At 43.8% G+C, this 14,202-nt stretch overlaps 1 protein-coding gene across 1 annotated transcript in view; it reads right to left on the bottom strand.

Annotated features, from left to right (window-relative positions):
- Positions 1–14,202, bottom strand: part of STX8 (syntaxin 8) — a 76,782-nt gene that overhangs the window by 50,756 nt on the left and 11,824 nt on the right. Inside the window, exons 5-6 of the mRNA XM_079966271.1 lie at positions 9,787–9,911; positions 7,262–7,354 (exon numbers count right to left, since the gene is read on the bottom strand). Coding sequence (XP_079822397.1) covers positions 7,262–7,354; positions 9,787–9,911 — 218 coding nt within the window. The remainder of the gene's footprint in view (positions 1–7,261; positions 7,355–9,786; positions 9,912–14,202) is intronic.

Genomic DNA, 14,202 nt, shown 5'->3' with positions numbered 1-14,202 from the left:
GTACCTTAGGATATTTTTACGCCCCCCAAACTCTGGAATAAAACTCTGCAACTTTTTTTCATAGGGAAGTTGCTCCACCCCCTTGATCATTTTAGTTGCCCTTTTCTGAACCCTTTCCAACTCTAAAACATCCTTCTTGAGATGCGGCAACCAAAACTGTACTCCTAATGTATTCCAAATGTGGTCGCGACACAGATTTGTATAACAGCATTATGATATCAGCAGTTTTATTTTCAAGTCACTTCCTAATGATCCCTAGCATGGAATCTGCCTTTTTCACGAACACTGTACACTGGGTCGACATCTTCACTGAGCTGTCTAATGAAGCTACCCAAGGTCTCTTTCCTGCTAGTTCAGACCCAATGAACATATATGTGAAAATAAGATGCTTTGCCTCAATATGCATCACTTTGCACTTGTTTACACTGAACTGCATTTGCCATTTTACAAACTCAAACAATTCAATATAATCAGCAAACTTGGCTACCTCACTGTCCACTCCTAGCTCTAGATCATTTATCAACAAGTTAAAAAGCACAGGTCCTAATACCGATCCTTGGAGGACTCAATTTTCTAGGCTTCTCCACTTGGAGAACTGTCCATTTATTCTTACTCTTTGCTTTCTGCAACTTAACCAATTCCTGAGACACAAGAGGACCTCTCCTTTATTCCTTGATGACTAAAGCTTATTGAGAAGTCTTTGGTGAGCTGCTTCGATGACAGCTTTTTGAAAGTCCAGGTACACTATATCAAGGAAGGCAGTAGTTCATGGAGAATTAAAAATCCAAAGAGCTAGATTAATGTTAAAATAGGCAAAAAAAGATTCACAAAATAAATAACCACATCTATATACCAAACCCATATAAAATTAGTCATTTCCTAGACATGTAAGGAAACAAAATGTTTGAGGTACTCAGAATTATCAGCTTTATAAACTCCTTGGGATGCAAGATTGATGCCAGCAACCAATGACTCTTCTCCACCACTAGAATATGTATTGTCCAAGGTATTTCCTATTACAAAATAGAACAGCACTCTTTTAGGGTGTCCCACTTGAGGTTATGCTCCTTAGATATTACACACAAATATCTTTATCACCCTGAGTTACTGTAAATGACAGGATGTGACTAAGTGACTCATTACTTTGTGGTTGCTGGATTCTGAGTGCCCAGATTGTTCCTGTAACACCTCATGGCAAAAATCAGCCCAAGGATGTAGGCTCCATTGCCTGTCTCTGGTGCGATTGTTCATGCTTGGGTTGGGTTACACATCCTCTTGGAGAAAAGCATTAAGTAAACTAGGAACAGGCAAAAGCCTCTTCGGTGAGATCACTAGGATGCAATCGACTCTCAGTATGTCAAACTCTTAGCCTTTGGCATGCAAAGTCCAGTACTGGGGCAAAAAATAGGTTACCCATCATTACAAAATACTGGGGGGCTGGGAGAGGATTTGAAGGCTCAATTCTGGTGATATGGTGCTGATGGATTTGCTTTCTTCAACTGGAACAAGGTGAACAGGAATTCAGAAATTACATTTTTTGTGGATTTAAATTTATAAGGTGCTCTGAAAAAAGGTAGAGGTAAAAAATTCAGCTGGCAACGTAACTTCCTCTTCGAAATTAATCATTTGCTTCCCATTCATTTTGGTTTTTCTCTGCACATGATAAAGGGATGCAATGGTAGTAGTGATATAATGCAGGAGAAATGGATGTGGGACATTTTTATTCAGTGGATTTATGTTTGGAATTAATTTAGAGTTAGCACACCTATTCCAGCTTCAACAGATTGACAGAGAAGCTACATTAAAAATAAAAATCAGAAGACACTTGCATATATTTCATATTTCCCTCTTAAATTATTTAACACTTAAATATCAGCCTTTCATGAGACTAGAGCTTAGATATGACAGACCTGCTATTAAAGTAAAATCAAATGAGAAATAATTTTTAATTCTCATTTTTCTCTTTGTGTGTATCTAAAACTTCCTATTTCTTTTGCTTGGCTGCATATCTTCAAGATGGACAAAGAAAGGCTTGATATTCCTCTCTTCCCACCAAGAATGATGCGGCTTACTTCAGAATTGTGTCATCATGGCAATGCAATTTCCTATAACTAAGGGCATATAAAGATGTCACAGGGGCACAACTGATGGCTTAGAATGCAGGTCATGTCACAAAGCTGTAAAAAAAGGATGCGTGGGCAACAGAACTGTACTTCAGCCATTCCCAAAGGAGAACATAAAATATACCACAGGAATTAGAACATTCACAGAATCAAGAATGTACTTAAAGCTCACTCTTTAGAAAGATATTGTTTGCAACATGCAAATCACTTTTGGTGACAATCTTGTTCTTCAAAGAATCAAAAATCAAAAAGCACCTGCTTCCTATGCTGTCACTGCCCACAACATTACTTTACTATTAATTAATTTTAATTTCATTTATATTTCACCCTTCTTGGAGCAGGAAACACTATCATTTGTACCATCACAGCAACCCTGATCAGTAGTTTAGGGGGACAGTGTGTGACCAGCACAAGACACATAGTGAGCTTTGCGGGGGTTTGAACCCGGCTCTCCCAACTCCGGTGGTGATATGGAAATATGATGGGTAGTTTGATTCACTGTGGTTTGCATTACAGTCATTTACCATTCTCTTGGGGAGCAACGAGAGCTACAGGAGCTAGTTTCATAGGCTCGGCAATGCTGCTTTCCTGCAGACCATTACGAATTCATCGGGCTCCAAACACTCACAGTTGCTTGTACACTTGTCAGATTACATATTATGAAAATGGCCTCAATACAGACCAAAAATACACAGATGAGGGAACTGTGTCTTCAGTCCAAGACAGATCACTGAACGATAATTTGTGCAGATACTGAGTTGATATTAATCAAGGGCGGAACACTTATGGAAAAATATGTGCTCCACATCGCACACAAGGCTAATCAGAGACCCCATGTGCAAAGTTCTGATTATATTGCCTAGGAATGGGAGTTCTCAGCACTAGTCATGGAAGAGACCCAAATTGAAGTTCAGCAACTCCAACTCTGACTAAACAAACATACACATGAGCAACAGAAGGTATTCACGTGCTATGCACTGTGAAGTTTTGGTGAGAATTGGTATTAGTGTGGGCAGATCATAATCATTTTACCTTGATTTATTTGTTTGTTCTTTTGTCAGTTTAAATCTGTGATGAGAAACCACCAATGGAACACTCCCCCTGGCTCTTTTTACAAATGCTGTTCTATGGTGCTCTTTTAAAGTTATGTCAAGACAGATTTTTTTTTTTAATGTCTCCACATCTCTTCCCTCCTAAGGCCTTCAGTTTAGTAATCTCAGAACAGCTGGGGTTTTAATCTGTTTTCTCTGAGGACTGAGATTAGAGAAATGCTTTTTAAAAAAAACTTTCCCATTTCAAATCTGGCAGGCAAGTAAAGTTGTTGTAGGCTAGGACAACTTTTGTGAATTTTAATTTTCAAGGCTGATCTCACTCCATCATCCCTGTAGTACGTAACAAATTAATAAACCCAGGGACATGTGAGCAGGCAAGTTTGTTAACTTTTGTGCAATGCTTGCCAGGGCTGAATACGCACCTCAGAAACCCTGGGGGAAAAACAGGATCAGATTGGGAGCAGAAAGGGTGAAAAACAGGGCATGAGGACACAATATGTACAGTTGACCCTTAGACTACTAGTATTAATGTTTGATGTTTTATCATGTTTTTAATATTCTGTTGGGAGCCACCCAGAGTGGCTGGGGAAACCCAGCCAGATGAGTGAGGTATAAATTTATTATTATTATTGTTGTTGTTGTTATTGTTGTTGTTGTTGGCAGTGACACCTTCTCAATGAAGAAAGTGCTCAGCAAATGGGGAAGTATCAGAGCTGCTGCCTTCCAGTCACTTAATGTTCATGCAACCCTCTCTAGAAGCAGACCAGATGGATCAAATCTTTGCAGAGATCACACAGCTGGAAACATTTCAAAGTTCTACCATACTGTAAGAAAAAAGAAAATCTCAAAAATCTATAGATTTGCTCCCATGGGGTCTTCTCAACAAGTGAGTGAGTGCTACAATATGGTTTAACTTCAAATCTGTCTCTCATACTAGTCCAGGAGAAAGAAAAGGGTGTGCATCACCAGACTTCTACAAGCTACATTAATGCAGGATCCAATTGATCCCACTCAAACTTCAGGATGTAAAATACAGCCGGGTGTTTGTATATAACTACTTGCCTGGGACACCACAAGGAAAAACAAGGCATTCCGATCAGGTGAGTGAGCAGACTGGTGGTGAAGGAAGTAAAGTGTCTACCTCTGTAGCAAGAATGAAAATACAGCAGTTCCTTGGAGGAAAGACTGATCACTCTTATCCCTCACTCATGAACCTGCTGCCCTCCTTCCTAGGCACTGAGGAAGGAGCTTCCTGCATATCCCTGCTGGAGGAAAGCAAATCGCTTCCTCTGCAGCTGGCAGAGAAACCAAGTGAGCTTCCATGCTGGTAGAGGATAAAGCTGAGCCTCTTCCCCAACGGCCAGCATGGAAACCATGTAGGCTGGCAGACAAGGGGCAGAGACAACGGCCTGTGCTTCATCTGTTAGGAGACTTTATAATCATAATAAAACCTAGCCTGCAAATGTTGTGATCCATGCAAAGCAAGCAGTGCTAAGGTGAAAGAGGCCAAAACTTTTAAAATGCCAACACCCTGTCCTGAAGGAGAGTGCTTGTGCTCCTTTCTGTGGCCTCCTGCCAGACCTGCCTCCTGGACTATGTGAAACAGGAGGACTTAGACTTCTCTGGCAAATCACGCTGGGTGGAAGGTGCCCATCAAGGTCCTGGCTCAGGGTCCACATATTCCTGCCTGCCTGCCTTAAGTTCAGTATTGTTCAGTTCCTCAGCCCATGGGTGGTACGAAAGCCAAAGACTCGACCAGTTCATCCTCCCAACTCTGAGCTCGAGGCTGAGGCCATGGCAGCTAAGAGGCTACTTTTCCTTCATTTTTTTTTTTTTAATCAGGCTAGCAACTTTTCAGTGTTTATAATGGCAAGGCTGTTCTAATCGTCAGCCCTAGATGTGTTCATTTAAACTAAAAAAGAATATGTAAGCGTACTCCCAGACCAAAGGACAAACAATAGATAAAAATAATGCTAAACAGGAAAAGGTGTGTTATGATGCTGGAGGAGACTCTTGAGAGTCCCATGGACTGCAAGAAGATCAAACCTCTCCATTCTTAAGGAAATCAGCCCTGAGTGCTCACTGGAAGGACAGATCCTGAAGCTGAGACTCCAATACTTTGGCCACCTCATGAGAAGAGAAGACTCCCTTGAAAATGTTGGGATGTTGGGAAAGATGGAGGGCACAAGGAGAAGCAGACGACAGAGGATGAGATGGTTGGACAGTGTTCTCGAAGCTACCAGCAGGAGACTGACCAAAGTGCGGGAGGCAGTGGAAGACAGGAGTGCCTGGCGTGCTCTGGTCCATGGGGTCACGAAGAGTCGGACACGACTAAACGCCTAAACAACAACAAAGCATACTCCCAGACCAAAGGGCAAACTATAGGTAAAAATAATGTTAAACTGGGAAAGGTGCGTTGCACAGCTCCAGGAAAAACCACCAATCATGCGCTGCTCAAGGTCAAGAACCGATCATGTACTAGGCATTTTTCTGTCCTGTGCTGCCACCTACTGGCTCAGACAGGAATAATCAAACAGCTAACCGCACCTAACCTGCTTAGGTCTCTCTCTCCTCTCATGGAAGGCTCCCTTGAGAAGCACAAATATGACCTGACACACAAAACACCCTGCACCAGAGCTACATGTTGGTGGCATGCTTTTCAGACATGCATCATTTTGCGGCACAGTAATTCAGTTCTGCATAATTTTGCAACACAATAATTCAGATTTACTAGCAAATCGGAGGTTAAACTAAGCCCTTTCCAGCCCTGGGAGAAGCATGAGGCGTGTTTGTGCGACACACCTACACACTGCAGCCAACACACTGATGTATCCCGACACACAGTTTGAAAGGCCCTGCCCTACACCTACCTACAAACAGAAACTGTAGCCTCTTGAGCGAAGGCACTACTGTTGCTGGGACACTGCTGTATAATCTGTCCTCCTTTTACAGCTCATTTTCTAGATCTAAGAGGCAGACCCCCAACAAAGGCACAGGGCCCAAAATAAAAGTACCCTGAGGCCCAATTCTATGTCCAAGGGGCATCCACACCAATGTACTCTGGTTAATTTTGCAACTGATGGAAGAGAAGGGGAGGCATCGTAAATATTTTATGACACAGTGGCATCTAGGCCATACCAAACCATACATGAGATAATGATCCAGGCGGACATGGGCAGATTGAGTAACAGTTTTGAAACAATTCTTCACTTTTTAAAACTTCTCTGAAATCTGTACTTTGATGACCTAAAAATTCAGCACTCTCTCTTTCCCATTGCTCGGCCTAAACCCAATGCTAGGAGTGGGAAGCAAACTCTGTTGTCAACTCACTTTTATACCATCACACTTAGAAATGGAGATGATTAATTGTGGCTCTTCTATTACTGTTCAGGGAAGGGGGGAACTATCATTGGGAGTGGTTAATAATGATGCAGCAGAGACGACGCGCCAAAGGTTTTCAGTAGAACAGAACTATGAGAAGGTACAACACCGAAAATAATATAAAAAAATTCCTTCCAGTAGCACCTTAAAGACCAACTAAGTTAGTTCTTGGTATGAGCTTTCGTGTGCATGCACACTTCTTCAGATACACTGAAACAGAAGTCACCAGACCCTTCTATATAGTGAGAAGGTGGGGAGGGGTATTACTCAGAAGGGTGGTGGGACTGGGTGATTGGCAGATAGCTGTGATGAGCCTGTTGACGACTCTTAACGACTGCAATAGGTCTTACAGGAAAAAGCAAGGGGTGAGAAGATGAAAAATGGCTTTGTCATGTCGTCAACAGGCTCATCACAGCTATCTGCCAATCACCCAATCCCACCACCCTTCTGAGTAATACCCCTCCCCACCTTCTCACTATATAGAAGGGTCTGGTGACTTCTGTTTCAGTGTATCTGAAGAAGTGTGCATGCACACGAAAGCTCATACCAAGAACTAACTTAGTTGGTCTTTAAGGTGCTACTGGAAGGATTTTTTTTATTTTGTTTTGACTATGGCAGACCAACACGGCTACCTATCTGTAACCGAAAATAATGACTGTGTGCTCTCTTGAACCCATCAAACTGTGAAAGCAGGACAGTCCTTACCGTTCTGTTCCTCTAACTCATTCCCAATTTCCTGCCCCATCTGTTTTTGACGGGCTAAGACAGAAGAGAGAGCATCAAGACCAGCATCTTGCTCTGCACAGGGGAGAAACAAAAATGAATCAAATTAAATTCCAACGTTCTGATGCTAAACCCCAGATTTATGACCCACGACAGCTAAGCAACATTATGAAAAGTCTGCAACTGAAGTGTTAAAAACTTAAAGACCCAAAGACCTCACCGATGGCATGACAATGAATTCCAAAGCAGACAGATCTTAAGAAACTAGGGTAAAAGTGACAGTGCTGGGTAGTGTCTTAGAAAAGAAAGCCAAGAGTCCCAAACCCTTCAGAAACTGGATTTGCAGCTGCTCCTCCATCGTAAGAGCACTGGATTTTTTATTATTATTATTATTTTGGCACACTCGTATAGTTTCCTGATTAAGCCTTTTTGATTTTCCAGGGAAGGTTTAACATGACTGAGAAACAAATAGGTGATGCAAGCACCAAGGAATCCAAAGGGTTTCTCAAGCTGCGTGTAAATGTGGCGTTTATGGGGGGAGATAATCCAACTCTTGGCAAGCGGAGCTGCAGCCAGCACAGCCGCAATAGAAGTCTCCCTCTAGTCTTACAAAATGCCCCCTATTGTAATCCAGAGCACATGGCATTACCACACCCTTGGTCCCAATGGCACTGAATTACACTCCAGTCGTACACAGCTCTCTTTTGTACTGGAGCCCTCTTGGAGAGTTGCTTTTGGGGAGGTCCTCCAAAGACAGCACAATCAACTACTGTGGGTAGCGTTTTGCAAAAGGGGAGGGGGTTCTTTTACAGGTGCCGGAGCGGGAGAGTTGTGTGCCAATGGCTGTTTAAGCAAAGTGGGCAAAAGATTAATGGCTAACTGATGGCTCAATAGATCTTTCTGCAGAAGCCGTTATTTTTTTATTTTTTTTTAACTTCCTACTTGACAGCATATACAATTGCTTTGAAATGCCCCCAAAGTGTCCACGAGGTTTTAAGACAAGCGCTACAGGAGCAGAAAGTTGTTGTGGAAAAGCTGGCTTACTGGCCTCAAGACGCTGTTTCCCATACAGATGGCATAGCCAAGCACCACACCGTTATGACTGCTGGTGCATGGGAGAGCGCTTCCGTGGCCAAAAATACTCCTCCTACCATCAGGGAGAAGGACGTAGAACTTAATCACCAAAAGAGGCCTCACAACTACTTCACATAAAATCACTGTTCAAGGAAAAAGCCTAGAGCCTAGGAGACAGAAATGATGACAATGAGAGGAGCAGGAAAGGGCTATATTCTGCGTGGGGAACTGGATCTGGCTGGCAATGACACCAGGTGGCCTTTTTTTGCTAACAGGGGTCTTCGCGCAGCAATTTGAAACAGGCTCCTGAAGACAATCGGTCTTCAGAAGCCCCTTTCAAAGCACTATCTTCCAAGCCCTTTGTAAGCACTGCTAAAAAGCTGATTGGCAGTGCCTGCAGACCCACTTTTGGCTGAGCCAGGATTTTACCTGCCCCACACCTGACATCGGGTGTAGGGAAGTCGGATGTCCCTTGGCCAAAATGGCCTTGAGAGCCAAACAGGAAAGCCCAGAGGATCTAACTGGGTCCGTGGGTCAGAAGTTTCCCATTCCCAGGCTATATGGAGATGGAAACCTGGGCATGGGGAAGGACTCAATCTCCTTAAACAAGAGACCAGGGTAGATCTACACAACCTGTGGCTCACTATGCCAATACAGCCTGCTGGGCTTATGCTGCTGCCTGACAGTTGCTTTGACAGCTCTGTTTTAAGGTTCAACAGCTACAGCAAAGGCTTACCGAGCCCCAAGTAAGCCACATTTTCTTGGTGGGACACAAGCCACACCAGCCAGTTCTAAGCTCATAATGATGAGGCAGCCCAGATCAAGGTGCCAGACTCTGGTTGTTTCAGGCTAAGAGTGGTCTGCAAGATAAAGTGGGCCAGTAAGAATTTTCATCTCTCACAAACAAGCCTGGATAAGAATGAGGTTTCCCTATCTACACACTAACATACGTTAGCCTGATTAGTGTGAAGTACGTCCAAGACCTTCCACCAGCAACCAAGGGATGCAGAAGACTGATATCTTCCAAGGAGCCTAGAAAATTCAGGAACTGAAACTCCGCTGGCACTTAAGGCTTGGTGCCTAATTATCTGAGGCATCTTAAGGAATTCCGGTTTAACAAGCCAGCTCCTAGCTACCCACAGAATTGTTTTTCAAATGACGAATATGTGAACTTAAGCAGAGAAATGTCCCCTGGACTCAAAACAAACATTTAACAAAGTGCTCGAATGTTTTGGATGGTCAGGGACAAAACAAGCTGGACATCAGAAATCAATACCTCCATCCTATACAAAAGAAGGTGAAGGTGGAAGATTTTCTGACCTGGGTCACTGGAGTAAAAGGATGCAATCAACACCAGTGGCTATCAACCATGAGGCCTATGTATAGGCTCTAGGATAGGATTAAAGCTTTAAAAACCAAGAAGGATGACTTACCTTCTATAATTCTCTGTTGCTGCTGCTGGATTTCATGAAAGCCAAGCCCTCTTGTTTCCTCAGGCTCCTCCATAAGCCATGGGTTTACGACACCTTGTCTGACCCCTCCAGCCATTAGGCTAGACCTGAATATATATATATATATATTAAAACTGCAAGCTTTAACATTTTTAAATAATTTATTCAAAGGAGGGGAGGAACCCCAGCAAGCCTGCCATACAGTTTCTGAAGCCTCGATATAAAGGTAAAGGTACCCCTGCCCGTACGGGCCAGTCTTGACAGACTCTGGGGTTGTGCGCCCATCTCACTTAAAGAGGCCAGGGGCCAGCGCTGTCTGGAGACACTTCCGGGTCACGTGGCCAGCGTGACATCGCTGCTCTGGCCAGAGCCAGAGCCGCACACGGAAACGCCGTTTACCTTCCCGCTGGTAAGCGGTCCCTATTTATCTACTTGCACCCGGAGGTGCTTTCGAACTGCTAGGTTGGCAGGCGCTGGGACCGAGCAGCGGGAGCGCACCCCGCCGCAGGGATTCGAACCGCCGACCTTTCGATCGGCAAGCCCTAGGCGCTGAGGCTTTAACCCACAGCGCCACCTGCGTCCCAGAAACCTCGATATAAAAAAGTGCAACTGCATCTCCAAAATTGCACACGTACAAAATGTATGAATGACTTTTTTGCATATTTGCAAAGAGCACAACATGTGTATATTGTGAAACATACCCCCACTTTTCTTCTTGCAATATATTTTTATACAGAGGAAGGAGCTGCAACTGCAGACTTTGCATGACACCAAAGCCCTTTTTTCCCTGCAGCTACAGCTCTGCTGCTCCCTACTTAAAAGATGGTGCTGGGAGAGGAGACGACCCAGAAGGCAGGGTGGCTGCTGTGGTATCTGGCCAGCAGACCAGACTTGGGAGAACTCCCGCTGAATTCAGAGGGACTTGCATGCAGAATAGTGCACAAGCATGCACTTAACCAGGAGGTAGGATTTTATGCAGCACTGCAATATTAATATAAATGAAAGACAGAGACAGGCCCTCATATTTCGTTGAAGTGCGTCTATGCAACAGAAGAAGAATGAGGTGTAATGGATGAAAACCAGGATCTCTACCCAATTCATTTATGCAGCATACAGAAAATGTGTGGATTTTCAGTATGAGAGAGACACCTGCTGGCTAAAAATGCAAGTTGCAGAAGCCCTTCAGATACATCAAGACTGGGGTATTTGTGACTCTCCAGGTGCTGTTGGAGACCCATCAACTCCAGACAGCATGGCCAATGGTCAAGGATGATGAGAGTTGGGTGAGCAACAGGTTCTCCATGCCTTAGAATACATTTAACCACTGACTATAAGCATATGCCATGCTAAAGAAAGGGGGGAATCACTTTACCTAGAAAGAGTGCCTGTCCACCAAATCAAATACCTGTCTACCAAATGAATTACATGTTAGTGCTTAGAGTTTACAGAAGGACTGACAGGTCACTGGCACATCTGCTTTGCATGGAAAAAATGCCAGGCTGAGTCCCCAGAACCTCCTGATAGGGCTGGGAGAGACTGATATCAGCATTGGCCCTCCAAAGTCTACTGCGGTGCCTCAGCCCTGTCCGTGAAGCTTTTTTTAGTAGCCCACAGCTCTTTTCCAAAACTGAATGCTTCCAAAACTGTTTGCTGTGCTTTTCTAAGGCCTTCTGATAATGGTGCCACACCAGAGAGAGAAGAAGCACTTTCTCAAAGGTAGTAAGAGGCATCCAATGTTTGAAGGGCTTTCCTCCCCATCCAAGGAAGAGGAGAGGAACCTCTCATCTTAGACCAGAGCTGAAGTGTGGAGGGACCTCTCCTCCTCTGCTGGCTGGGCATGTAAGTGTGCGTTGGCCACATCCACCCCAGCATGTGGCCCGTGGCCCTCAGGCAAATAAAAACAAGTATTTGTCTATGGCAGGGGTTGCTGAGCTAGATGAACATATGATTTACCCTAGTATAAGGCAGTTTTTCTATGTTCTATAGTCAACTGCCGTCTCACCTGTTCAGTATCCACCAGACACATCACATCAGTTAGCTAGCAGATAGCTGTATTTTTTTACACTGATGAAATCTGATGGTATATGAAGAAGTGGACAGGCCCTGCTACTACGAATTGGCAAGGCCTTAAGATGCCACAGCATCTTCTTGGTCTTTTTTTTAGCAAAGAGAACAGTTCTTCATTTAAAAATCCAAATAAAATGAAATTGGGGGGACCCAAAGCATTGATCTCTAACTAATAAACAACCCAGGAAGCAGCTGTATTAAATCCACTATGGTTAAGTTGGCCATTCAATTTGTCACCTGTCACAAATGTCAGCCGCACTCTCTAGGACAGAAGGAGCCTAAAGGTCATTTACCTGCTTGTTTTGTCTTTAATTAAAATCATCTTCACTTGTAGTTGAATTAAAACTACTACAGAAGAAGTAGGGCGGGATTCAATTACACAGCAGGGGGTTGGACTAGATGACTCTTGGGGTCCCTTCCAACTCTGTGATTCTGTTATTCTAGTTCCACTAGCAGAAGCCAGTTGAAGGGCTCCAGCCAGCGCAACAGAGCATTCCTCAGAGGACACACACCCCACAAGAAAAAATGGCTCTGAGGGTTTGGGGAGAAACCCCAGAACAGCACCGGGGGGGGGGGGGCTTCTAGCTGGCAAGCTGAAGAGATTGCACTGGCAAAATGACTGCCAAAGCACTTCCCTAGTCTTCACCAGCCATATTATTACTGTGTGCCTCAAGAGCTCACAGTAATAAAAAGCAAACAAGGCAGCCATGTGACATGCAGAAAAAATATATTCATATTTAGCAAAACAATCCCCATTGGCTTCAACAAGAATATTGTGTAATACAGTATAATGGGGACATTTGTGTTTTTTAAAAAGCCAACTCACATAGGGGACATTTTTACTCCTGTAAGGGGCCCAAGTCCCCATCAAACATTGTCAAAATAAAAAGGTGCAGCTCTCATCAGAGTCTTCCCAAGAGAAGATGGTCTAGCCAAATTCTCTGCTCCAAAATCCACAGCTGTGGCTCCACTAGCTCAGATGAGAAAAACCTTTTGCCATGTGAAAATGTCAATGAGAGGGGGCGGGTCGTGTAGTGGCACAGTTTTACCCCCAACCATGCTTTCTAGTTTTGGTTGTGGCAAGTGACCTGCTAGCATTTTAAAAATAATCTTTCTGACATGTTTGGTAGCTCTCTTCCCACCCAGGGCAGCCCAATTTCCTCTTTCTTCTGATCTTCCTCTGTTTCATTTTGGCAGTGTGAAGATTAAAGTTTATCCAATTAGCCACCCACTGCTGATGCCAAGTTAATCACTTAAATCTTTGAAATTGTCACAGCACAGTGGAGTGTGCAGATAGCTTTTGATTATAGGAGCAGATTTAACTAATTAAAAGGCTTAGCAATGTGCCCAAATATAAAGGAAGCTGGAGGGTTATAATTAAGGGTTGTGCCTCTACTTAACAAACAGCAGCTTATCTTCCCAACTGCATTGTTTCACTGGTTAATTCTTACAAAATTTCCCAAGAAACACAAATTAGTCAAACAGACCTTTCCCTAGACCACGGCCACACATGAAGGCTTTCAAACTTTAGAACAATCAACGTGAGTGATTTTAAAACAAAAACCCAGGTCATGTGACATTGGTCTATGTGATTAATCACATTTCCCCTTGTGAATATGGCAATACAGTAATAATATTTGAAGTGTTTTGAGTACTTCAATCTGGATTCATAAATTGCTGTAAAATGTGATTTGGGGTTTCCGAAAAACATTGGATACAAGGCCCTTGGAACAGTCTGCATGGCAATATAGTGAATTTCCCCATTTTCCCCCCCTGTACTGGGTGCTGCTTTCATTTTATTTGCTGTATTGGTGCAACAGGTGGCAGTAGGAGGGTACAGAACTGGAAGGGATGCTGGAGGCCATGTAGTCCAATCCTTGGCCTCAATGCAGGATCTGCCATGCAGGATGTAACTGCGGAATCCCTAACAGAGGGCTACCCAGCTTCGGCTTAAATACCAGCAGCAAAAGACAGCTCACCTCCTCCTGAGACTGTCTGTTCCACTGTTGAGCAACATGTACCGTTATGAAGCTATTTCTAACAGCCGAAATCTGTTTCCCTGCTATTTCCACCCACTGCTTCTAGTCCTGCCCTCTGGAGCAAAAGAGAACAAGTCTGCTCCATCTTCTACAAGAGAGCCCTTCAGTTATTTGAAGACTGCAACCATGCCTCCCCCTTTTATTCTCCAGGCTAAGCGTAGCCTGATTATTCAAATGTTCCTCACAGGACGTTTCCAGACCCATCACTATCAGAGTCACCCTCCTCTGGACATGCTAACTCCTGCTTAAAATGCGGCACCCAGAACTGGACATCGTACTCCAGATGTGGCCT

Source organism: Podarcis cretensis (assembly GCF_951804945.1).
Source record: "Podarcis cretensis genome assembly, chromosome: 2".
Classification (NCBI taxonomy): domain Eukaryota; kingdom Metazoa; phylum Chordata; class Lepidosauria; order Squamata; family Lacertidae; genus Podarcis; species Podarcis cretensis.
Note: the sequence above shows the minus strand (reverse complement) of the source record. Positions and strands in the feature narration are given on the sequence as shown.